The sequence below is a fragment of the Girardinichthys multiradiatus genome, chromosome 17 (genome assembly GCF_021462225.1).
Source record: "Girardinichthys multiradiatus isolate DD_20200921_A chromosome 17, DD_fGirMul_XY1, whole genome shotgun sequence".
NCBI lineage: Eukaryota > Metazoa > Chordata > Actinopteri > Cyprinodontiformes > Goodeidae > Girardinichthys > Girardinichthys multiradiatus.
Window position 1 is genome coordinate 14394973 of NC_061809.1, and position 26493 is coordinate 14421465.

General features: G+C 37.8%; 3 protein-coding genes across 3 annotated transcripts in view; 1 reads left to right on the top strand and 2 right to left on the bottom strand.

Annotated features, from left to right (window-relative positions):
* On the bottom strand, positions 1–7047 carry LOC124882974 (tetraspanin-8-like). Its single transcript, XM_047389721.1, has 9 exons — positions 6845–7047; positions 6392–6457; positions 5408–5521; positions 5248–5322; positions 5078–5176; positions 4290–4376; positions 3604–3663; positions 2388–2471; positions 1–2268 (listed from the first exon to the last, which is right to left on the bottom strand). The coding sequence occupies exons 1-9, from the start codon at positions 6923–6925 to the stop codon at positions 2164–2166; spliced, it is 771 nt and encodes a 256-aa protein (XP_047245677.1). The 5' UTR covers positions 6926–7047; the 3' UTR covers positions 1–2163.
* A 3576-nt stretch (positions 7048–10623) lies between these two features.
* On the top strand, positions 10624–19117 carry LOC124883220 (ras-related protein Rab-19-like). The gene is made up of 4 exons (XM_047390211.1): positions 10624–11443; positions 14814–14997; positions 17290–17393; positions 17471–19117. The coding sequence occupies exons 1-4, from the start codon at positions 11249–11251 to the stop codon at positions 17663–17665; spliced, it is 678 nt and encodes a 225-aa protein (XP_047246167.1). The 5' UTR covers positions 10624–11248; the 3' UTR covers positions 17666–19117.
* A 49-nt stretch (positions 19118–19166) lies between these two features.
* lrrc17 (leucine rich repeat containing 17) overlaps positions 19167–26493 on the bottom strand; it is a 36395-nt gene continuing 29068 nt past the window's right edge. The window contains exons 4-5 of the mRNA XM_047390210.1: positions 24386–24541; positions 19167–20093 (exon numbers count right to left, since the gene is read on the bottom strand). Of these exons, the coding sequence (XP_047246166.1) occupies positions 19651–20093; positions 24386–24541 (599 nt within the window). The 3' untranslated portion in view covers positions 19167–19650. The remainder of the gene's footprint in view (positions 20094–24385; positions 24542–26493) is intronic.

A 26493-nucleotide genomic window follows, 5' to 3' on the forward strand; every position in this document is an offset into this window, starting at 1 on the left:
AACCCAGACATCCTCCACCAGAGCCACCCAGCTCAATGCCCCAGCCTCCACCTGTCAGTGGATCACCAGCTTCCTGAAGGACCAGCAGCAGCAAGTGAGGCTGGGGAGCATCTTCTCCCACACAGCAAATGCTGTACTTCCGGAGGCAGCTCAAGAAGTACAACCTTCCACAGGAGCTGCTGGTCATCTTCTACACTGCCATCATTCAAATTGTCCTGTCTTCGTCCATCTTAGTGTGGTTTGACTCATCCACAAAACAGGACAGGTCCAGACTGCAACAAACAATCAGGTCTGCAGAGAGAATCATCAGAGCTGAACTTCCCTCTATTCAGGACTTATACAGGTCTAAGTTCAGGAAAAAGGGCAGATAAAATCTCTGCAGACCCCACACACCCAGCACACAAGGTGTTTAGACTGTTACCTTCAGGTCAGCACTACAGACCTCTGTCTGCTAAAACCAGTCGCCACAGAGATAGTTTCTTCCCCCAGGCTTTTTCACTGATGAACACCTGACAGTCCAGTGCAACACCATGCATAGTTGGACTGATCTTACATTATATTCTTTTGTAAAGTCAATTGTGTATATATGTACATTTAAAAAGATATTCTTTATTTCCACTATTATATATACCAAATAAAATCCTCACTGAGAGCCTGTGTGTACAAACCTGGCAATAAAGTTGATTCTGAAGTGCAGGAAGCCACAATTATATACAGATGACATTGTGTTTGTAAGGGCGATGTCTGGAAATCTCTCATGGCATCATCACAGATTGTTTTCCTGACAAATAGACCTTTTAACATAAATATGTTGACTGGATTGGTTGCTTATTGACAACACAGAAAGTAGATGTATTGTGGAGAAAAGTGAGACTTGCACAATGACCGCATGGGTCCCTGATTTAAAATATTCTGGTGACAAAGTTGTTTGGAGAGCGCTGACACCTATTTGCATCAGAATAACAATGCTGGTCAAAATGGTAGCAGAAATGGTAATATCTAACCTGACTGCAATCATAATTTTACTGTTTTGATTTACAGTTTTTGTAACAAGCAGTGTTTGCCTACCGGTAAAACACAGACAGACAGGCTTCACCGCAGAGTTATTTTATATCCCAGGTTGGTAAGTCTCCAAGCTTCTGCACACAGACAACATTTCTCTTGAGTTCCTCATCCTCAAAGGATAAATCATAATATAAATCATCACTAAGGAACTCAAATATGAGTTTATCAATTTTGTCTTTGCTACCCATTGTGGCATGCATGATGCCACAGTCCAGACGTCCAAACGTTATTTCATTACTCTTCTGCTACTTTGAGCTCTGTCCTTTTGTTTTGTGCTCACTTTTTATCTTTCAGCATTTGTTTTACATATTTCTTGAATTATGACATGGCAATGAAGATTATTACTGTAAGCTAAAGCCTGTACAACAATAAAAAAGAAAAGTCCTAAAATTGATTATATATGCCCTTTAAATAGCGTTGATACAATTGGCCAAACTTGGTTCGACCGTAATCTGTACTATATTTGGTGAAAATTGTTAAACATTTATTTAAAACTCAGCGTGTCAGAAAACTTGTAGCTGAAATTAATCCTGGGTCACTATAAGGCAAACACGATTTTTGAAACTTTGACAAAAATGAAAAATACCCCTTTTGGTTGCTAGGAAGGTTAGAATACAGAAACTGAGAAAATAATCAGTGAAACTGCTAATAGTCAAACCATCTTTGAACACATGAAGTAAAATAAAAACGATAATTATGTGCATACGGAACATAAAAAATATTAAGGGACTTCCCTAACATGTCCCCTGACAAAAACCAAGAAAAAGCACCAGATAAACAGCTTATTTGACAAAATATTATTTGAAAGCACAATCTTCTATATGATAAAAGCATGTAAAAGTGTGAATATCATTTAAATACAAGTACAATTTCAGTAAATTGCTTTGTTTTACAGCAGTAAGGCTTAAAACAGTAATATATTAATCTAACCATGTAGATCACTTTCAAACATCAGTTACATGCAGTAACATGTATAAAATCATAACATATATTGCTACAGCACATTTTAGCCTGGTTATGGTATGCAGCTCCATGTGCCAATTCAAACCATGTATGCTTGTAGTTTCAAGTGTATTTAAAACATACTGCTGTGAAGTACTAGAAAGCACCTGGAACATATCTGTTGGACTGGAGGAGAGCTATAAACTCTTGTTTCCTTTTTATCTGTCCCATCAGTTTGATGCTCATGGCGAGCAAAATAATCTGAGAAAAGAAGCAGATGTAAGAAAAAATGGATTAGATCCAAGCAATTACTTGTTAAACCCTACAGACCATGGTAGACGTTTGATGGTATATATAAATGTGCTAAAGCAAAGGCTTACCCAAAACACTCCACTCCCAAACTGTATAGCCATCACCAAGGAAAAGGCCAACTTCAGCTCAGAGAGATAAATCGGTAGGCAAGGCTATGGGATGAAACAGCACAACGACATAAAGGCTCAAAGCAGCAGAAGTAAACAAGATATTGATCTGGGTGTTGTTAATGTTGTTTTCCACTGTGTCCAATTACACCTACTGAAGTTCACTTGCTGGCTTTATTAGCTACACCTGATCGAGTGTTTGTCACAGTCCACTCAAAAATCAGTTTAGAGTGGAGGATTTTTGGGTAAAGCACATATTTTTTGGTAGCAGAGGTCAGAAGGAAATTGCCGGTTTGTTCCACTTTTTAATCAACTGTAGCTTGAGTGTTAAGGCAAACATATGTAGAAGAGGAAAACAGGAAACTATGTGTCATTATTACCAGCCATTCTTTCATAGGTTTGGTGTGGAGTTTTTTGCATAGGAGCTTAGTCCACTCATTTTGGCTATAGAAACCAATTAAAACATATGTCAGCACCCTTCTCTTAATGGGAGGGGTGATCGCCTGTGGTATTGTAAAAGTTTATTATGAGTAAAAGCACTCTTGCGTGCCTAAAAAAAAAATCTCTCTGGTCTAATGTGGGATAAATTCAGGCACAATTTGGCAATATCAGAAGCATAGATACACCCTGTCCTCTATCAACATATTAAGCTTGTTGTAGTGCTGACATATGTATCATTCTGTAGCCACAGTATTCACAATGGTGAAATAAATGGTTTCTGTCTCTGGTTCGGTTGAAGTTTGCCTTGATTCCTGTGTTTATTTTTGATTTCAGGTCAATTATTCTGTTATCTAGAAAAGCATTTCATTAACTTCCTGTTTTATTTTATTGAGGTTTCCCCATCAGTTAAAACTACTTCCTATTTTGTGGTCTTAACACTTGGTTCCAGTATCTAATCAACATACCTGTAGTGAATTTATAATCATCATCCCCAGTACTTAAATTCAGCTCCACAATTCATTTGTAATTTTGCCAGATTTTGCTCATCCCTGTGTCATGCTTGCATTAATCTTGAACTTGCAGCCCCATTTGTTATGTTAAAACATTAGATTTTTCTTACTCCTTTCAAAGAACAGACATTGCTTTGCTATAAGGATTTAAATGTTAGCATTGCTGAGACAATACCACACACTTACAGACCGATAAAGCTGTCTATTACACAGTGTTGGTGTTTTACCTCTCGATAAACATATTGGTTCTTCGGAGCCCCGAGAGTGGCACTGCCCCGTAGTCGAACCTGGTTGAAAGTGAAAGGATGAAACTTAAAATATTTTTTCAAATCTTCCTTTCATTGTTTTAATCATCATTCATGAATTGTACATCAACAACTCTGCATTTCTAATCTGCAGCCGTATTGTTTACATCTTAAGCTGTATCATAGTGTATCTTTCTGGTTCCTTGTTTTTTTTTTTTTAACACTGTACAGTTCCTGCTGATGGATGGCTGGAGATACAGTCAGAATATATCTGGATCAACAACTGGTCATCCAAAAGCCTATACTTAAAAAATATTTGGTTTTTAGAGCAGTACTATTAAATAAATCTGAAATTTTCCATAATGGTACGTAGTAAACTCTCTTTGACAAAAAGCTGTAGTATTGAGTACTGAATTTATTTTTTCTAACCTGAATCTGTCTGTCTTCATTTTTAATATTAGAACACTACATCATACATATGGTCAATTTCTATTGACTATAACCTGTTTTTATGCATGACATTCACACTAGGCGTTTTTACCAAATTAAGGCTGCATTTTGATTAAAGTTGAATATGATGAGTTGAATATGATGACCAAAATATATATATATATATAAAAAAAAGCTTGATTATGTTGCTGACAATAAAAGATGTGGGGAATACTCACACATTTTCCTGGATAGTGACAGTTACAGGAGGCGGGGATGGATGCACCCCAGTCCTTGTACCCTTCAATGAGACCGCAGCATTCCAGCTAGAAGTGACACAAACAGGATTAGATTGGAACATAAAACTATGATACCTAATTCACAATTTAAGAGAACTAAAAACTCACTTTCTGAGGTCTCCAAATTAGCAAAGATATAAGCTTGTGAATTTAGGAATATATTGCGGTTAAATGAGAATGTTGGTGAGTGGCTTTTCTGCAGTGGTGCAGTAGGTTCTTGTGACCACTTGGTGGTGTTATCAAAACTATGAGAAGCTTGGCTACCCTAACTTGTTTTGATAATGTTGCCATTTCTTCCCATTAGAAGGAAAGATGTTTCTGTTCTTTCCTTTTATACATTTTTATTTTATTTTTGCAACTTCAATGATGCACATTTTATTTAAAATAACCCTCTTTTAAACAGGAGACAATGGTTACTGTTGAAACGTTCCTAGATCCCGTGATTGCCTGAAACATTAAGTAAAATGTACAAAAATGCTTCAGGCTGATTTATTTTATAATTGTTTAAGGGAGGGTTATAATTGTGCCATTAGTTATCTTGTTAAAAACAGTTATTTTCTTTCCTCATTGACAAATTGTACTCATAAAAGATAGAGCTTTTTATTGTTCCATGTGCTTTACCGCGGGCATCAAGCTAGTCTTCATTTTATTAATTTAGATCCAAGGTTGACTGATATAAAAAAAAAAAAAAAAAAATGTATTATTGAATTATATAGGCTTAGGTTTACTTCCTCTTGGATATTATGTAGCAACGTCCTGTTGGCTTTGTTTGTCCCAGTGAGCGGCATCATAGACAGCAGCTTGGACTCTTCCCGGACGATACGTTTCTAAAGACAGACAAAGTGCTCTGAAGAAAATGTCTTTACATATGCAAACAGGTGGGATTTAAACCGCATACCTCATAAACGTCTTGGTAACTTAGAGCCGTTCTGATAATTATGGTTTGACTCGCCGCTGCCATCCCGGCCGCATACTGCACACAGACACACAAACAGTGAAGTAAAATCCTTATTCCTAACATACAGAAACACACAGAGAGGTTTAAAGTTTGGTTTTACCAGAATCAAGCACCATCTCTTTCCTTTGTAGGCTCCAAACACACCGAGCACAGACAGCAGCAGGCAGCCAACTTCAATCACGTACATCATTGCTACAGAAATACTGGGCACCATCTTAAGGGAAGATCACAGTGTTACTTGGTGCTTTGCAAAAGTATTCCTACTGCACAAACGCAATCACATTTAGTCACACGGCAACCACAAACGTCAGTGTATGTAAAGAAAAATGATGCATGGTTTTTGAATGTTTGCAAATAATTATTGCCTTGCTAGAAACTGGACCTCAAAGTCAGTTCAAGGTTTGTCTTTAGCCCCATCTATCTTCCTAAGAACTCTGACCAGCTTTCCTGTTCCTGCTAAAGAAAAGCCAGCCCACAGGATGATGCTTCAATCACCATGTTTTATGGTGGGGATAGAGTGTTCAGGGTCATGGGTTATTTTAAATAAGGTTTTGCATGTTGACTAAAAAGTGACCAGAACACATTTGTTTCACATTTGCTTTTGGCAAACTCCAAATGGGACTTTCTATGGTTTTCTTTTAGCAATTGCTTTCTTTTTGCCACACGTTTTACTGTTTTACATTTTTATCTCTCTACTTCCCTGTTATGTCCTACTTTGGGTTAGTCTATTAGATGAAACATTCCTGAAGGTGGTGATATCAATGCCTAATATGTGATTTTCACAGGTGCAGTACTATATAAAACAATAACAAACAAATCAAAGGTCACTTCAGAACCTAACTTTTGAAAAGAACTCAAGGTCTTGCTCACAAATAGCTGCACGAACACATTATTCCAGGGCAGACAAAATTAAAATCTTGTTGCCATGTTGCATTCAGGTGATATCTGTGCAAAGGGTTTATTAATAATTCCTCAGCTGACTTCTTAGAAACATGTTTTCAATTCCCAAAAAAATCACCCTGTTTAAAAACTACATTCATCCAATAAATTTTTTTTTTTGAAAAACATCAAAATTCAATCTTACCTTGCCAGTTTGTATAAGATCCCTATGCCAAATCACAGTCATTCTCAACATGAAGAAACACAAAGCCTAGAGAAAAATAAAAATAAATAAAAAGAATTGGAATTTTAGGTATTCTTTTAGTTTTTAGCTCAGACACTTGAAATTACATATTATATCTTATAATGTAAAACATCAAAGGCTATGCATTTCTTAACCCACTCCTGTCACATCTTAAAGGAGCAGTGACTTATTCAAGAAGAAAAGAAAAGCATTAATAACCTATAATCTATCAACAAATATTGACCAGCTTACATTTAACTCATGTGACAAGCATCATCCTTTGCAAATGTGTCACTAATAGATATTACAGGAGTATTTATGGTAGAAAAAAAAATGTTAATTGATACATTTTAAGAAGACACCAAAAAGGCCTGTTCGGTTAAAGTCCATTCAGACCCGCTGGAATGTACCTACCATATGTACAGCGTTAGCGAATATAAACGGCCTTTTCAGGCTCGTTTTATCCGCCACCACGACCACTGAGCTCTTCTGCATGCTCGCAGCTGACTCTTCCAGGCTTTAAAACGGTAAGGAGAAAACAAACCAAGAGAGCGGAGCTTGCGGTGGAGGCTGTAAGGGCATCTGTCGTCTGCATCCGCACAGGACGTCACGGTGATGTGCTGGATGCTGGCTCCGTGCTGCCTTCAGGTTACGTCCGGAAATGTAGGAAATAAGTAGCTTCAGAGTAATGAACAACCTGGTTATTATAAAAGAGCATTAACAGGGCCGTAACTAGAATTATAGAAATATTAGGCAACTGAAATCCACTCTTAAATGCTTTAAAGCTTTAGAATTGATTTAATCCTATAAAAACATAATTTATCTAATCTTTAGTTGGAATAGTTTATATTTCTGGAGGCAAATCCTCAAAAACATTTAGGGCTAATCTGGACGTTTTTCAACAAAATCATATACTTAATCTGACTTTGATGAATTGCACAATTCTCCTTTGATACCTTTATCAGTTATGGTTGTGTCTTTTACTTTAAAATCTGCAACGCCATCAGGGTTTTTACATTCAAGCCAAGAAACCAAGCTTCCACTGGTATATGAGTCATAATCCACGATCCCTTTGTATTCTGTAAGTATGGTCCAGTATTTTCTTTCTTTTCCTAGAAATCTCAAAGAAATGCTGCAATTAACAAGAGTTTGCATAGTATATCTAATATCTCAGATCTATGCAAGATCCAATGGGTGCTTTCAAATAACTGCAACCATGTCATTCTCTATACCAATCTTGTTACATTTTAAGCATTTTGTGTTGAAATGCATGTTTTTGTCACGGTGTGACATTTTGGACTTTGTTTTATGGTTTCTTGTGATGGTTTATTTTGTCTAGATGTTTCTATTATGTTTATTAGTTTGTTTTGCTCCCTCTACCGCCTCCTGGTGTTTTGTTGTTTTCCTCCCTCATTAAGTTTCCTTATGGTTGTTTCCTTATTACTTTGTATGGTTCTATTATTATGATTAGTCTCAGTATTATGGTTCTTTGTTCTCCTGGATTCTTTAGCTCCTCTTTTAGTATCTCTGTGTTTATTTATGTTTTTTTTTTTTTTTTTTTCACCTTGCACTCTTCTTGTTTTTCTAGTCTGTTTTTTGTTCCTCCTCGTCTTTGTTCCCTTTCTGTGTTTTTATTCTGTTCTGTCTAGCTTAGTTCTTTATGTTTAGTTTCTAGTGTTCCAGTTCTGCTTCCTGTTAGGTCAGCTTGAGTTACTGTTTACTTTTATTATAGTCAGGGTTTCTTTATGGTCTCCTTTTGCTTAGGCCTTATGTTCTTGTTATTCTTCTGTTCCTTCCAGTTCATCTGTTTCCTTTACCTCTTGGTTATTTTGGATTTCTCATGTTTTGGTTATGTTATCTTAGTCTATTGTTCTGCTTAGGTCTATGTTTCTCTTTATTGTTTATTGTTTCCACATGTCCCTTCTGCCTCCTTGCCACACATGTTGCCTGTTTCTTGATTACCCGCCTTTGTTCTCGTTCTGTATATCAGTTAGTTTGGTTCTTGTGTTCAAGGCTGGTTTGTTGCGTCACCTTCCCTGCGCCAAGTTCCTTTCGTTTCTTGTGCTCTGTTAGACCTGGACTCCTAAACTCTCTGTTTTCATCCTGCCTGCCTACCTGTGAGTTTAGCCTTTGTTTTGATTTAAATAAATCATCGTTCTGCCTCGCCATGCCGACTCCTCGCCTGCATCTGCACTTTGGTCCACAACAAAAATCTCAACATATGACACTTTGGGGATTGCTAGTTAAGAACAGATAAGTTAGTTCAATCTATTTAAATAGCACCAATTCACAGAAAATGTTATTAAATGGCACGTTGCCTGACAAACAGGTCCAACTCATGTCTGATTATACATTCCAATTAATATCATATATTAATTCAGATTTAACTTAGATTTATAGTCCAATTAAATCCGAAAGATATCACAATAATTATATGTATGGCAGTTAGTAAAAAGTTGTTCAGGAAGCCCAATAGATTGAAATAATAGCAATCCCTCTTCTATCCCGAGTAAGCATGTGGGAACAGTGGAGAGGTACCACTCCTTTTTAACAGGAAGTGGCCTACAGCAGAACAAGGCTATCCGCAACTACTGACTGGGGTTGAAAGGGCAAGAACAAGCAACAGAAAAAACTCAGTGGCACTGAGTCAGGGTTACTTTACATGATAAAGCAAAAGAAAGAGACACGAAGGTATTAGTAGCAATAGCTCCGTCAAAGGCTCCATCCAGGAAAAAACAACAGTTAAACACAGACCCACTCAGCTAAAAATACTTTCTACTGAACAAAAAAACATTACACAAGAGAGCACCGTTATAACGGCAAATTTTGCATAAATGCTGAGTTGTAAGAGTAAACAAAAAATTGAGAAAAAGTGGTCAGGGAGTATTACAGAGATGACTCGTGATAACCTCAGACACGTATAACTATGAGCTTAATCAAAGAGGAAAGTTTTCAGCCTAGTCTTGAAATTACAGGCAAAAACTGGAAGCTGGTTGCACAGGAAAAGAGCCTCATCCCTGAAATATCTGCTCCTATACTCAAACTCTTCCCAGGGAGAGATAGTTAATGAGAGTATGGTGCCCATTACTATTACTGGAAATTAAACAAGTAATCGTATTGACTGCATAAAATGCTGGGTAGTGTAATTAAAAACATTTACAATCATTGTAGAAGTTGGTTAGAAAAGCTTTTCTTTGTACTTTGTGCTGTGCAAAGGTTCCACTTCCTTTTTATTTGTAACATGGTTTTGAGAAACTGTTCTAAAATCTTTTAAAGGATCTGTCACAGTTTTTCTTCATTTTAATCCTGCTGATCCGGTTTGTTGAGCTACACAATCTATGAAACAGACAAGATCAAAAATGATGTCTACAATCAACTGATAAACCTGAGTCATGTCCACTTACTTTTATACTTACTCACACACTGGGCTTCTGTAGAAGAGCCTTAGCATCTTATTAAAAAAAGCTAAAGAAACAAGCTTGCTTCTTTTTAACTTTGAGGGCAATAAGCAAAATGATTTGATAATGAGTTAGAGTTTTACTAATTTTAACAAGCAAATTTAAAATGTAACTGATTTTCTCATGTCTGTTAACTCTTAAACCTAAATAATTTCTACTCTTCTAATATTGATTTAACATCTAACCTAATAGAATATGTGCACATTTCTATTGATTAAAAGTGAGAAGTGATATTCAATTTTACCTCTGCCCATTTTTCTCTTCTACATCAATGCAATAGTTAGGATTAACTTTGACAAAACAAGAACAAAACAAACAAAACTATATTACTTGAAATCAGCACTTAAAAATGGAGAATAAGAGGAATAACCTGTCTAATCATTTGTGTTATCCTCTGAGCGTTATAGAATTACAATTGTAATAACAAAATAACATTTTTAAAATGAGAACCATATCTATTCAGTTGAACACATTGGCTCACAAGTTAGCTGTGAAGCAAGTTGTAGTAAAAGCTAGTACTCTACATTAATGCCACAATCTTTTAAGGATGAGGAGGTTAAGAAAGTTCGCTGCCAACTGACTGCATTTCCCATAGTGCAACATTAGCTATGAGGCTGGGCTACGCACAAAGAACAGGTGGGGCAAGTTTCTATTGTTACAAAGGGTGATGTGAAGAGGGCAGGACTCAGGTGAGGAAGAACAGGAAAAACGGATGGGAGAGACCTGGTGGAAGAAACCATGAGTGAATGTGTGTTTATGTGTGTAAGAAAAAGCAGGAAGTACCTGGGACTGCTATAAGAGACACATCTTCTATCACCTACTAACAGGAAGACTGTTTTTTTGTCATTACTGGAGCTTGTTCACAAGGACATAAAGGATGGGATGGATTTTCATGTTGTTTTTTGCCGTGGGCAGTAAAGTGGGTCAACACCTGAGTAGGAGCTGAAAGGAGAAGCTGAACTGAGACAGTTTTGTCCCTCTGAAAGAGCACAAGAGAGGAAGGAAATACTAAACTTTCTGGGAATACAAGAGAGAAAGAATACAGAACTGGAAAGAAAATACTGTCTTTTTGGAAAACTAATAGAAACAGTTGAATTCTGGTGCTTTTACTAAATTCAGCACAAAATCTAATCTGGTGATTAATATTCTGCTTAACTGTTGTTGCTTGGAACAATTTCAAGTTGTTTTGTATTATTATTTTGGGCTCATTTTTATGCCTTGATTCAACCACAAAGATAATCCATCACCTTTCAGCTTCAGTGATCAAACATTCCAAGTGATCTACAGTGCAGATAAAGGAGAGAGCATTTCCTCTATTCACACGGAAAAAGACACAAACATACTCCACTGTACTTCCACCATGCAGGCACCGACACCTGAGCACGATGACACTTTTGATTTCCTTTTTAAGATCATCCTTATTGGGGACACCAACGTGGGGAAGACCTGCGTGCTCCAGAATTTCAAGTCAGGGGTTTTCTCTGAGAAACAGCAGAATACTATTGGGGTGGATTTTACAGTGAGGACTGTGGATATTGAAGGAAAGAAAGTAAAGGTACGTTTTCCACATAGTGTTTCTTTTAGACATGAGGCAGACATTAAATTAAGAATTATAAATCTGAAAATTATATAGGCAGGAGACTAAACAGTTGTGAAGTATTACATTTGTTAGATATATGTGAGCTATAATGGAAAGTATAGATTTTATTTCAGTGGCATTTTGTTACTTTGTTAAAAAATTCAATTGAAAGTCATGTAACTACTTCCATATTCATTGCTTTTGGGCCCCAACATGTGAGAGCCCCTCTTTTAAAGGGAGTATCCTCAGTGACAGTACAGTAAGTGGCAGTGGCAGTTTGACTTGGCCCAGAACAGGTCTGTTGGGCTGCTGGTATGGAGAACCTGCCAATCAGGTTCCTCCCTTTGCGCTTCTGTGATGGTAAAAATAGATCTCGGACTGTACAGTTATTGCACTAGAAAAGGAAGTTGTTACTTTTTGAGACTTCCATTGCTTCTGCATGCACTGGCCTTGCAAACACCAAATCATACTGTTGAAGTTTTTTTAAAAGTTTGTTAATGTTAATCAGAATTTGTTTGTGATAGACCTGAGCAAAGTAACAGAGAATTGTGAGGTGGAAGAAAAATGATACACAGTTTTCAGATCTCACAACCTTTCCTATCAATGCTGATGAAAGACATCCACACAGCACAATGCTGCCACCAGTGTTTCCCTATGGCAATATTGTGTTCAGGATGATGTGGCCAGCATCTTGTATGAGGGCCAGAAACTTAAATTTTGGTCTCATATGAGGAGAGCAACTTTCTTTTCATGTTCTCTGTGTCACCACCATAGCTGGCAGCGAACATTGTACAGGATTCTGTTCAGAATTTCAAAGTAAAAGAGGCTAAATACAAATCCACACCCCTCATTTTAGAGATTTATGTGTAAAAAGATTGGAAAACCATGCATCATGTTGCTTCCACGTCCCATTATGCCCTATTTTGTGTGGCCTATCACATACAATTAATTAAAAAACATAACGTGTAAAGAGAATGAATACTTTCGCAAGGCACTGTATTAATATTAGCAAAGCAGCTGTAGACGAGACATTCTGTGATGAAAATCTTTGGCATTTTGATCTTATCAGTTCTGAGAAGACATTTCACGAACATGCTTTAAAAAACATTTTCTTTTAACAGTTGACAGCTATATTTTGTCTACCAATTATGTGCCAAAGCATTTGGAATATGGTAGATCACAGCAAATTTTGTTTTTGCTTCTACAAATTCCAACACCTTAAGGCTGTCATGTCTGTTTCTTGAATGAGGCTACATCTATGAACCTGTTTTTGCAGCAGGCAAAAACGGTTTTAGCAGTTGCACAACAGAAATGAGTTAATGAGTTTTTATTTCACTGCTAAAATACTTCTTAGTCCTGTCTCTACTTTCAGAAGACAACTGGAAACGACATCCACACATAAAATACAATTTAATCAACTTACATCCAAATTAGTCATTACGTGAGAAAATGTCTAAAGTTTATGTTCAGTCAAATTTTGTTTTCCATTTCTTGATAAAATATGAAAGAAAACTTGCTTTAAATTAATTATTTGCTTGTCCCATTAACTAGCTTAATTTTGTGATGTAGTCAAAGGGATGGACGTTTGAGTCTTGGCTGGTTGCTACAACGCTAAAGGTCTCTTAGATCCTTGGGGAGTACTCTAGAGATATAAGGACTTGGGATTCCCCACGGGGAACCAGAGGTTTTCTGCTGTCAGCCATGTCTGTGTCTGTTGCTAAAGCCCTATGCAATTTATATAATCTCTACATAAAATCATCCACTTAAATGTCCAGTTCTAAGGGATAAATTTAACATCAGTGCTCAAACTCAAAGCAACAACCCCAGTATTGTCATTTATGCCTCTAATGTCCAAATATTTTCTCAGTATGAGAACATTACTCTCATTATATATTCTAAGGAATGAAGCACAAGCTTTCAGTTGAAGTTTATAGAAGTTTTATACATAGAGCATAATCAATAAATCTCACGATTTTCACCAGTTCCTAAATCAGGCAACTCTAACCCCAGATTACCAAAAACATGTAACATATTGTACTGGAACTCTATTTATGTAACACTAACTGTAGAAGTACTGAATTAAAAGACGATCCCATGAATCTGTATCATGTAAATCTATTTTTAGTGGCAATAAACGGAAGTAATCTGTATGGTTTATATGGTTTTCAGTGTTTCAACAACATATCTTTAGTTTTTAGTGTTTTGGAGCACTTGTAAATGGGCAGTCCTTTTAAGCTCCTACCACAGCATGTGCCTCACCCCATATCAGGCCGCCCAGGCTTGTGGCTTGACTTGGGTCCGGGTTGGGTTTGGGTTTATTTGTGTTTTACACCGTACAACCGTAGCACTTTCATAAGAATCAACACCTACTTATTTTTGGTTACGCTTAAGTTACTTTAATAAGAGAGAGGCAAAATCAAAAATTAAATCATTACGTCTCCCTTTCTTTGTTATCATCCATCGATCAGTACTACTTGTTGAACAAACTCACAAAAGTAATAATGTTCTTAACTGGTTGCCATGACAAAAAAAAAACCAAAAAAACATAAGAAACACTTTACCAGTAGCAACATTTTGCTGAAAAGAAAGCATTGCCTTTTGTCTAAACATCACAAAAATTGTTTAAAAAGTTTAAATTGAAAAGACGTGTACATGAGGACATCTATTGATCTCTACATGATAAAATTGATTAAATGTTTTTAGGGTGAAATGGGTTAATCAAGACTGTCTTTCAATCTTTTGGTTTCAGCTAAATTTTGAGAGGACATCTCGGCTAAAAAAGTCTGAATAATGAATAAAATTTCAGGAATACGTTTTGGGCCAAAGAAAGAAAACACCACAAAACAATCTCTACGGACAGCTACAGCCTGGAATGTTGAAGCAATGATTTACGCAAATTTCTAAATGGTAATTTTCTAACTTCCCGCAGCAGCAAGCTGTGTTAATGCTATCCTATCTATATATACAAACAAAAAAGCAAACATTCAGGTTCAGGTGTATTTTCTGCTACCTGTTCCCCTTCTTTGGGATTAAGTTTCTGTCCTTATGTCCTCACAGCAGCAATGGCGCCCCCAACATCATGCATTGAGGGAATTGTGAAAATTGTTTGTTTAAAGTCATTGTTGAATTCTTTCCTACTTGACATTCTGTTAATGCAAAGCACCAGAGGAATTACTTATCAAACATTTTCTTTTGTAGAAGTGGTTCCATGTATCATGTATTTACTCTTGTATTCAGACCTTGTAGGAATCATAGGATTTTCTTTCTTTTTTTTTTTTATTTTCGATTACATAAAACATTTTAAAGAGTGTGAACTTAAATTTGGACACGTTTCTGTGTGGTACAGATGCAGGTGTGGGACACAGCAGGTCAGGAGAGGTTTCGCACCATCACGCAGAGCTACTATCGCAGTGCTCATGGTGCCATGATCGCCTATGACATCACACGAGGCTGCACCTTTGACTCGGTGGAGCATTGGATCAAGGAGGTAGAGTTGTATGGAGCTGCCAATGTACTCTTGGTGCTAATAGGTGAGTTAGATTTGGACTTCTGTAATGCATAAAGACAATATGTATGCATAGAGCACTCCATAAGTATGGCAAATCCATTAAATAAATAGTTTTATTGCAGAAGCATAAATTCATATTTAGAAAGTATTAGTTTTTAACTATTTCAACCATGCAACAGTTACTATAAAATAAATGTAACTACACTGCTCAAAAAAATAAAGGGAACACTCAAATAACACATCCTAGATCTGAATGAATCAAATATTCTCATTGAATATTTTGTTCTATTCAAAGTTGAATATGCTGACAACAAAATCACACAAAAATCATCAATGGAAATCAAATTTATTAACCAATGGAGGCCTGGATTTGGAGTCACACACAAAATTAAAGTGGAAAAACACACTACAGGCTGATCCAACTTTGATGTAATGTCCTTAAAACAAGTCAAAATGAGGCTCAGTATTGTGTGTGGCCTCCATGTGTCTGTATGACCTCCCTACAACGCCTGGGCATGCTCCTGATGAGACAGCGGATAGTCTCCTGAGGGATCTCCTCCCAGACCTGGACTAAAGCATCCGCCAACTTCTGGACAGTCTGTGGTGCAACGTGACGATGGTGGATGGAGCGAGACATGATGTCCCAGATGTGTTCAATTGGATTCAGGTCTGGGGAACGGGCGGGCCAGTCCATAGCTTCAATGTCTTCATCTTGCAGGAACTGCTGACACCCTCCAGCCACATGAGGTCTAGCATTGTCCTGCATTAGGAGGAACCCAGGGCCAACCGCACCAGCATATGGTCTCACAAGGGGTCTGAGGATCTCATCTTGGTACCTCATGGCAGTCAGGCTACCTCTGGTGAGCACATGGAGGGCCGTGCAACCCTCCAAAGAAATGCCACCCCACACCATTACTGACCCACTGCCAAACCGATCATGCTGAAGGATGTTGCAGGCAGCAGATCGCTCTCCACGGCGTCTCCAGACTCTGTCATGTCTGTCATGTGTGCTCAGTGTGAAACTGCTTTTATCTGTGAAGAGCACAGGGCGCCAGTGGCGAATTTGCCAATCCTAGTGTTCTCTGGCTAATGCCAACCATCCTGTACGGTGTTGGGCTGTGAGCACAACCCCCATTTGTGGACATTGGGCCCTCATACCATCCTCATGGAGTCGGTTTCTAACCATTTGTACAGACACATTCACATTTGTGGCCTGTTGGAGGTCATCTTGCAGGGCTCTGACAGTGCTCCTCCTGTTCCTCCTTGCACAAAGGTGGAGGTAGCGATCCTGCTGCTGGGTTGTTGCCCTCCTACGGCCTCCTCCACGTCTCCTGGTGTACTGGCCTGTCTCCTAGTAGCGCCTCCAGGCTCTGGACACTACGCTGACAGACACAGCAAACCTTCTTGCCACAGCTCGCATTGATGTGCCATCCTGGATGAGCTGCACTACCTGAGCCACTTGTGTGGGTTGTAGAGTCCGTCTCATGCTATCACGAGTGTGAAAGCACCACCAACATTCAAAAGTGACCAAAACATCAGCCAGAAAGCTTAGGTACTGAGAAGTGGTCTGTGGTCCCCACCTGCAGAACCACTCCTTTATTGAGTGTCTTGCTAATCGCCAAAGATTTCCCCCTGTTGTCTATTTCATTTGAACAATAGCTGTGAAATTAATTGTCAATCAGTGTTGCTTCCTAAGTGGACAGTTTGATTTCACAGGAGTTTGATTTACTTGGAGTTATATTGTGTTGTTTAAGTGTTCCCTTTATTTTTTTGAGCAGTGTATTTATACTTTACCTTTTTAGGAACTTTTCAGCAATTAATTAAGATCTATGACGTTTTGTTTACTTGGGTAAAAATACACCATGACACCAATGCCCATCTTTCTTTCTCTGTTTTCTCTAAAAACAGAGGCAAGAGAACTTGGTTGTAAAGGGAAGCCAATAAGAAAAGACAGGCGCTCGTTGTCTAACCTTATCGATATCTAAAAGTAAAATGTTAACTGCAACAGTCACAAACAAGTCTGGATTTCCTTTAAGATCTAAATTTTGTCCTAAGTGGAGTAGATCATTCCAGTCTTGGAAAAACAAATAAAACCAACAAACGTGTTACTCCTGCGGATGTGTTTGTGTCTTTTACATATTAATTTTCCCTGCTGACTGAAATAAGTGTAAATTGTAAACTTTATGAATACTTCAAAAACCTGTATGTATGCCTCTTCTTCAAGTTTTGCATACACACTTGTCAAGCTTATGTCAACAGGATTCTGTGTGCTGCAATAGCACATCCTAATGACTTCATGACTGTATCCACTTAGGCAATAAATGTGACCTGGAGGAGGAACGGGAGGTCCCGTTTGAGAAAGCTTGCAGTCTGGCTAAAGAAAGAGGTATACTAGTTGCTTTGGAAACATCTGCAAAGGTAATGCATATAAACACCGCTTAGACTTTGTACTATTGGTTGAAATGTTTTGATTTGAAGCTTTTCCTCTTTTACAGGAAAGTCAGAATGTGGAAGAAGCCTTCTTGATGATGGCCAGGGAGCTGCTGTATCGTAATGGCCTTTATGTCCAGCAGGGTGACGTTGAGAGAGACGGCATGCCTCGGATTCTCCTCAGGGAGAACTCTCGACCAATCGACGTCAGCATAGGCGCCTACATTCCACCAGAGAAAGAGAAGAAGTCATGTTGCTGATGCAGAGAAAGTGTGACTGAAGATACCGAACAACTTGAAGGACATTTTATGTATCAGGACTGTTGAGGAATAAAAGAAAGCATAATGTGGAGCTGAGGCATGGGGAACTGAGAATCTGCTACAAAGCAGATATTAAAGAGTTGGTGAAGAAATATTAATTGTATCTGATCTAAGAGGAATGCTGATGGGGCATCTTGACAAGCAAGATCAGTGACCAGTGTTCAGAGGGAGCTGTAGTCCAACAACCTTTTTTCATAACAACAGTGATGAAAGTGATTCATGATGCCACACTATCTAATTATTACAATTTTAAATTCAAATGTTATAAATTTACATCTTAGGAGCACTTACTGGCCTCAGCCATGTTGTCTTTAACACAATAAAAGCAGTGTGCTAAGCGTTTAGGGTTTCTTTAAAGGGCAATTTTGTTAGAATGATGTTGTAATGCTTTTACAACTTCTGTATTTTACCCATGTGCTGTCTCTATGACAGGTTTTGATCTTCTCTTCCTACACTGTGGATCTAAAACAACTTGCCATACACAAAAACACTGTGAACTATATATGTATCCGAATTTATTTCATGACACAGCTGCACAAATAATAATGCCAATAATAATAATAATGATGTTTTTTTTTTTTTTTCGAGTAGCCCAGCCTGTTCTGAACTTAAAATGAGGCAGGACAAAGTCTGACCTCTGAGGACAATGGATCATTTGACGTTTCCAACCCATTTCTAATAGAAACGTGAGGCCTACTGAAGTGACATTGTCTGAACACTAGATGGTGCTGTGCTGCAACACATGATTATAAATAGACCACCTTATTGTCATTTTCTGGAAAAGACAAACTGTACTATTACAGTATGGTTATTACACAAAAAAGATGTTATTAGTTGTTGAAACAATCATTGTGTGTGCATCATCCGGCCTCAAAACAGATATTGTGTCTTGTTGAAGCGCTCCAACCTCTCAAAATATTTGCTATATTTTGTTAAGTTTCATTCACACACCCCAACCACCCCCCACCTCGTTACCTTACGCCATGAAATTGTCATGCATCAGTATGGGCTGGAAAAAAATATGTGCTCTATACAGCAAGCAATTAATGATTCATATCGGGCTTGGCTATAAAATCATTTATTTTCTTGCTTTTGATTAATGTACTTGCTAAAAATGGAAAAATTCATTTTTTGAAAATTATCCTTTCCCGGAAGTAGGGTAAGTATTTGAATTAAGAGTCCAAATGACACAAAAATTATAGTAGACTTAATGTTTCTGTAGTCATTCCTGCTCAATATCAGACCACTTTAATAAATGTTCTACTGGTCAGTCTCAGTAGGGCTTAAGACAAGTTCTCAGCAATGTCCTCGTAGAAGAAGTTGAGTCAATGTCTGCTTCCTGTCATTTCTTGTGTTTGTACAGTACGCTCCAATTAAATGTGTCTACCTACACATTGTGTTATAAATCATTCCTGTTTCTTAGTAAAACAAATAATCAGAAAAAAATAGACCCATGTTTATTTCCAAAAAACAGACATTAATGTGGAAAAGACCAAATGGTAACAAACACACCAAAAAAAAGGTACATATCCTGATCCCAAAGTTAGTGTAATTGAAAAAAGAGCCCACCTTCCAATTGTTTGGCAAGAATGTCAGGGTTTTGCAATTAAATTTCCTGAATTGAGAATGTTCTTAGAGAAGATAAATAGAAAATTAAGTCTTCTTGTCCATCACTTCAAAAACATAGCAACATGACAATGAAACAAATAAAGGTTAAAGAAAAAGTTAAAGAAAAGTTTTCCTTTACTTAAACAGGATGGGAATTGTTGGTTTTGAATGGCTTTACCCCAATATTGTACTTCACATTACATTTTCTTAAACATTTAATCACTGAATCTATCTTTATTAGTCTATGTTGACCTCTGACCTGCATGTCGATTGTCATGTGTAAATTTATCTCAAAGTCTAACCACACCAAATTCATTCTAGCTCAGCCTGATGATCTCAAATGCATTGTGCTCCTTCTCCTTTATGGGCTGGGGCAGAAGCTGTCCTTGTCCCTCGCCCATCTCCCCCATTACCTCCTGTGCTTCATTCTCTGACCCTTCTTGTGCTCCCTGCTCTGTTTCATTCTCCTCCATATATTTATCCACAGGACATTCCCCGTTATAGGTTTTGACGTAGTCTTCCACTCGCCAGCCCCTGAACTCCTGCGGCTCTGAGCAGATCAGGCCAGTGTACGAGACACTGGGGTGGTGCTTGAGCCAGTAGACTAAGTAGTGGATGTTGTAGTCGCAGATCCATGGGTTGTTGTCCAGCATTAGCCTCCGTAGGAAGTACAGGTCTTCCAGTACGCTGTACTGGAAGTACTGAAGGCTGTTGTTGGACAGATCGAGCTCACGGAGGTGCAGCAGGCCTGCAAAAGCAGCTGGGAGAGGAAATATGCAATGAAAGTTAGCTTAATTCACAAAGAACCAAAAATAGTTTCATTAAAAGCTAACTATCACCAACACTCAAATATTTAACTTTAGCAACATCTTGCATCAAAATGTGTAGCAGTAGTAGTGCACCTTGGAAAAGATAAATTTACTATCAGCTGCCCATGCACTCAGCAAATGTTTTAATGTGGTGCAAAGAGGCATTTTACACTGGTGCACTGGTTGCTACAATTGATGTCAAGTGGTGTCAGATGATTTTGTCTCTTTAAAAGTGGAAAGACAGTCAGCATAAGGAGATGTTACATGTAAGCAGAAATGAACTCTTAGGATGAAGTTTGTGTTCAGTAAAATTGCCATCGTACATGCTGGTTTGGGGGCCCTAAGCAGCTCCTTTGTTGGGCTTTTCTGGTGAAGCTCAGAACTTTGAGTTAATGCTTGTTTGTGTCAAACGCTACCAGTCAAGATAGTTTTGAGAATCTGATGGTTTTTGGAGGCTTCCCTAGAGAGGTGTTTCAGATAAGTTTCACTGGAGCATGGCTTTGTGGCAGACTTGAGACTAACTGAAAGATCATTCTTATCTCATGACTTATTTGGGACGTCTTCAGAGAAACTCCAAATAAAGTAGGGGAAGTAGCTAGAGAGAGTGACATCTAAAAGGCCATTTATGCTTAACGTTAAACATGCAGACCCATATGGACATGACCTTTTGTTCATCTTCTGCTTTGGTTTTGTGTGTATTTCAGTCCACCATCAGGGAGCTTGTGGGTAAAATGTGAAAAATGGAGCAATAACTCAAGTAATGGGGGCAGTGTGCTATAGTATAGCTCATTTAAGATCACTGAAAGGAACAAAAGGCTATTTTCCATTACTTGTAGAAATTATTCTAGATTGAACAGTGCATGAAATGGCCAGAGCTCTGTGACCAATGTCAAAAGTAATACTTCCTGAAGGATTACAAGTAAGTTGTGCTTCCCTGACTAGTCACAATAAACACTAAGCACATGAAAAAGACCAGCTGACATGAACAGAATAACAGACAGTGACTTTAAGTAGGGCTAATGAATGCTTTGAGAGCTACCAGTCTTGTCACTGGTTTATTTCTCTAAACTTGCACTCATGAGAGCATGCGCAAGTGTTTAGAGTGGGAGTAATGGGATGAAACTGTTTCTTGCTGTCCACCAGCCTCCGGCCCTACTTTTATCTTTACAGAGCGGAAGACAGGAAGAGGAGGAGGCGAGAACAAAATGGGAGGAGAGGACTGAACAATTTTGCCACAAAGTTGTGGCAAAATTAAAAACATCACTGAAATTGCAAGAAGAGTATAAGGAAAGCAAACACTTTTATTTGTGCTAAGGTGTGAGATATTTTGGGTTTGTTCATTCATTTGGGTTTACAGCACAGACAAACAAAGGTGTTGCAGAGAGAGAAAGAAGGATGAGGGGTGTCCTCCACCTCTTTATTTTATCTCATGACTCATGGGACTGGTGCTCCCAAATCAGTTACTGTTTTGGTTGTTGGAGCCACCATGACCGGAGGAAAACTTTCCTGGTGTTTTCCCAGAGGGTAAAATTACCAGTTCTTATCACATAATGTTCTCCCAGTCATTAGCAACTACATTTTCCAAAATGCCAACATTACTCTCTCTCTGAACTCCTACATTTTGTCTGTGACAGATCTTGCAGTGAGACCTAATCTTAGTTTGGTAAACTGTTTTCATGTGTGAGAGCTCTTAACTGCCATGTTTTATCCAGAAAAAAGTAAAACAAAGCTAAAACTGATTGTTTTCTCTTTAAACCAAAACTTCCCAGTGCCATGTTTTGCCAAAGAAAACTTTGGATGAATATCAGGGCACTCACTTGTAACAATCCAAAAGCCATTGTGCTGGATTTTCACTCATCCTTTTTCCCCAATCATTTGGTCATCCTCCACAAGAAAGCATAAATAAACAACTTCTTAAAAATTCACTCCAAATGTGAACACGATTAGCAGGTTTTGGAAGGATTGCAACCATATGTCTCAGAGTCTTACAAGCCCTTAGAATTATATGGAGCTTCTTTTTTTGGTTAACAAATAGTTTTAATTAGACTGGGGCAAGCCACCATAGATTGTGGACATGTGTCAATGGATAATAAGGAAAATGGCAGACTTTTGCAGGAGGATTTCTCTCCTGGGCAGGAGGATTTGAAGCAGGATATCATTAGCTTCTTTATGTACAGCGCTTTGAGTGCCTTGATGGATTTCATAATTTAACAAGACTAAACCCTTAATTTTCTACTACAAACAAGGCTTAGGATATTGTTTTGGGACTTGAGGAACCAAGCAATCAAAATTTAAATCTAAATTAGAAATTAGACCACAACTGCCATAGTCTGTAAACTCTTCTATTTTTTTACTTGTTCATCATGTTTTGATCTTTCTTCCAATCCTTTGAACATTTGTTCTAGAGTTTGATTGCTTTATCTACATTTATTTGGTCATTATCTCTCTCAGTCTATTTAGTTCTTGGGCTTATTTTGCCTAGTTCCAAGTCTTGATGAGCAACTTTAGTATCTACTGGGTTTAACTTATTTAGTTTTAGCATTTTGAATAAGTCCGGGTTATAATATTTGCCTACACGTCATTTAATTTGGTTCTTTTATTTTTACAACCCTATTTGCAATCCCTATTTCTTTGAAGCTATGGTTAGCATCATAGAAAGCCTCTAAATCTCCAAATAACCAAACTTCTTCATATTTTAGAGAGCTTGTTTCCAAAAAGAGCACTTCACTAAGACTTTTCGTTTACTTCAAATTATTGATCTGAAAAGTCTCTTAATTAACCGACTGTTCATACCAGACAGACACTTCTAAAACAGCACTACATCTGTTCCAGCTGTTTTGTATGAGGGGTCAAAGTAACAAAAATTAACTTGAAATGAATTGAAGGTGTGAAATGCTGAACATGGTAAAATTGAGTGCTGTAAAAACCAACATGATTAAAATTGCCACTGCAAAATTAGAATCCGGGAATTTGGAGGTTATTAAAATGATAACATGGCAAATATTAATGTTATAAATTTTAAGGTTGCGCGTCTTCATTCACTGCTTTGATTTGAGCGCCTCCACTTTTACCACTCTAGTTTTATCATTTATCGCATTCACAGTGTAATTTTCGTTACTTCTGTTAGATCGAAATACAGCAGCAGCCCCGGCGCGACAGCAGAGTACTTGTAGTCCATAGCCATTTGCATGCATTTTTAATAGTACGGCAGTGATTTGCTGGAAGTTCTTTGAGTGGCATACAGCGCTCTCAAAAATTGCCAACATGAGTGGGATGCTGTAGGATTATTTTCAGGCTATGTTTGGTGACTATCTGTCAAAGGAAACAAATCAACCAAATTAAGGACTTAACTCAAATAATCACTGATGCACACCATAGGTTTGTGGTTTAGGCAGTAGCCTATTATTCAAAAGAGTCCAGTATACAAACAAAAGTATATCTTTCTAAAGATTTATTTCAAGGAAAAAGACAATGAAAAATGTGGGTTCCACCGTTCCACCCAGTAGTTAAACCCAGTGGTAGGTTCAACATGGGAATCAGGCACCTTCTCCGAAACAGGGAGGGAACACTGCTCAGCCAGCTGACAGCCGTCAAAGCGAGCTGGCGCTGAGAAACGCAGAACCTATTTTTTTTTCAATTAAATGGAATCTTAATAAACCAAGTAGATATTTGGGTTTAATAAACCTACATTCTCGCCTAAAAAAATTTATTTCAGGTCACAGAAAGCATATTATTCACATATTCACGATTTTTGCCACCATCGTCTGCCATTGCTGCCCAAGCTCGACCAATCCGCTTTGACTTGCAATGAATCATGGGAAATTGTGTTTCATTCACTACAAAACACCGCTGCCGCGCCGGGGCTGCTGCCATATTTCTACTGGAAGTAACAAAAATTACACTGTGAACGTGCTGAATGTTAAAACTGAAGTGGTAAAAATGGAGGCGCTAAAATCAAGGCATTGAATGAAAACAGGCAACGTTAAATTTGATAACCTTAAAATTTATGACATTAATATTTACCATGTTATCATTTTAATGACCTCCAAATTCACAGATTCTAATTTTCACAGAGGTGATATTAATCATGTTTTGTTTTTTTACTGCACTCAATTATACCATGTTCAGTATTTCACACCTTCAATTGATTACAAGCTATTTTTTGTTACTTTGACCCCTCATAATTTTGTAGACGAGTGTCATCTTGTCAGCTCTCCTGTGGCGCTCATGACTGATGTGTTACCTGTGTCTATGTGTTGCAGGTTGTTGCTGCTAAGGTTGAGCAGCTTGAGTTCTTTGGACAGCAGGAATTGTTTGGGCCTGAGATGCTTGACGATGTTATTGGACATGTCCAAACCCACCATTTCCAACGGCAATTCCGGCGGAATATGATTCAGACCTGTGAAGGGAAACAACAAAAGAAATGTTGCAGGAGAAAAGGTGTAGATAAGTGTGTAAAAAGTCAAACTTCACATTTGCAAAAAGATTTACATTGATAGTGCAAATGGAACCATAGATTCCTGTTGATAGATTTATAGCTCCAAAACAGATGCGCAAAACACATGAGGTCGGAACAGAGCATAAAAGAAGAGTTGGAAACTCAATCAGTCTGGATCTTATATGTTTTCAAGATGTTTTGTGGGTTGTGTGTGACCTTTTTATGCATTCAAGATGGATCATGTACAACATTGCTGGACCTGTTTTTTCCCTCATTGCTCCAGCTTCACATACTCACATGTGTTTCTGAAAGCTTGCAATGCCCCATTTTAATTTTGCAAATGCTTTATCTTCCTTGTATTGTTAGAAGTGTTAGAATCTAAATTATATAGGGTAATTACAAAGCTACAAATAAAAAGGTGAACATTTAACATGCTCTGACAATAAATGTCATGTTGTAAAGATAACTGCATATGTGCTTGAATACTTTTTGCCAAAAATGACATTTTAATGGTTTATGAATTTTCTTTGTGGCTCCTACAGACAACAGGCTTCATTGACCTGTCAGTAGGAGAAGAAACATGAACAGTGTTAAAACTGGACGTAACATATGCTGCAGCAATCAAGATGATTTGTTTAGAACTAAGAAGGTGGCCTAAACTTTTATTTCATGATTTATCTCTGAAGCAAAATGGTTGCAGATGAGAGAAAAGATACAATGCATTGCAGAGGTATTGAACATGAACATTTTGTCTCTTTACAAGCACCAGCTACAAAATGTATCATTTGGGACTGTATATGATAGACCAACAAAAAGTAGTGGCATGTGTGGCATTTGTATCCAACTTGAGTCAATATACTTTGTAGAAACTCCTTTCACTGCAATCACAACGGCAGGCTTTTTTAGGTCTTTACTTTGGCTGGGTCATTCGAACACGTTTATGTTAGAGTATGGAATTATAGCTCAGGCTGTATGTTTAGGGTCGTTGTCCTGCTGGAAAGTTAACATTATGCCACAGTCAGTAGTATATTGTAGCCTACAACAGATTTTCGGACGCATAACCTCTAACCAGCTTCACTGGTCTTCCTGAAAAAAAAAAAAAAAAACATTCCTGCCGCATGATTCTGCCACCACCATTGTGGTTTTGAGGACCATTGGATCATTTTGGTTCAGTTTTTTGTGTTCTGTCAGATGAAATCCAAATAAAACACACTGATGTTTATGCTTGAAATGCTGCAAAATGTGAAAAGGTTTAAGGGGCATGAGTTCTTTAGCAAAGTTTTGTGCATATTATTGTTGTTCAATTTTGATCTACATTTTATTTGAATAAAAAATATTGAAATCTCTTTTGCATGGTGTTATTTATGGAGATTTCGTCTTCATATTAACTTACACAGAGTTTATACTTTGCTAAAAGGAATGCTTATGGACACCTTAATAGAGCAGATGTTGCAGTCTTTATTTATCCGCTTTATTACAACAGATGTTGCAGCCAGTTATTTTAAACCTGTTACAACAAATCACTTCTAGTTTAACAGAGAAGAATCACACGCACAAAGCAAGGCACCCATATATTCAGCCTGAGGAACCCTACAGTCAGGAAATGAACTGATTATTCTTCTCTGGTGCTGATAGATGTGCAGCTGGCAAACACATGAACAATGATGGGAACAGACTTCGAAGACTGAGTGGCTTCATGTTACAAGTTATCGATCCAGCTTAGAGAGAATACTTCCCCTGAGAGGTCCAATGAGAATCCCAGCCTCCGTTTAGGTGTACATTTGTCTCCAGCTTTGTCTAAACTTTCAAAAAAAAAAGCTGGCATTCAATTCCAAAATTGCATTCCCAGGCTCTGTTCACAGACTGTAACCTTAAGCCAAAACCTACATTTTTCTGTCTAACACCGTGAAACA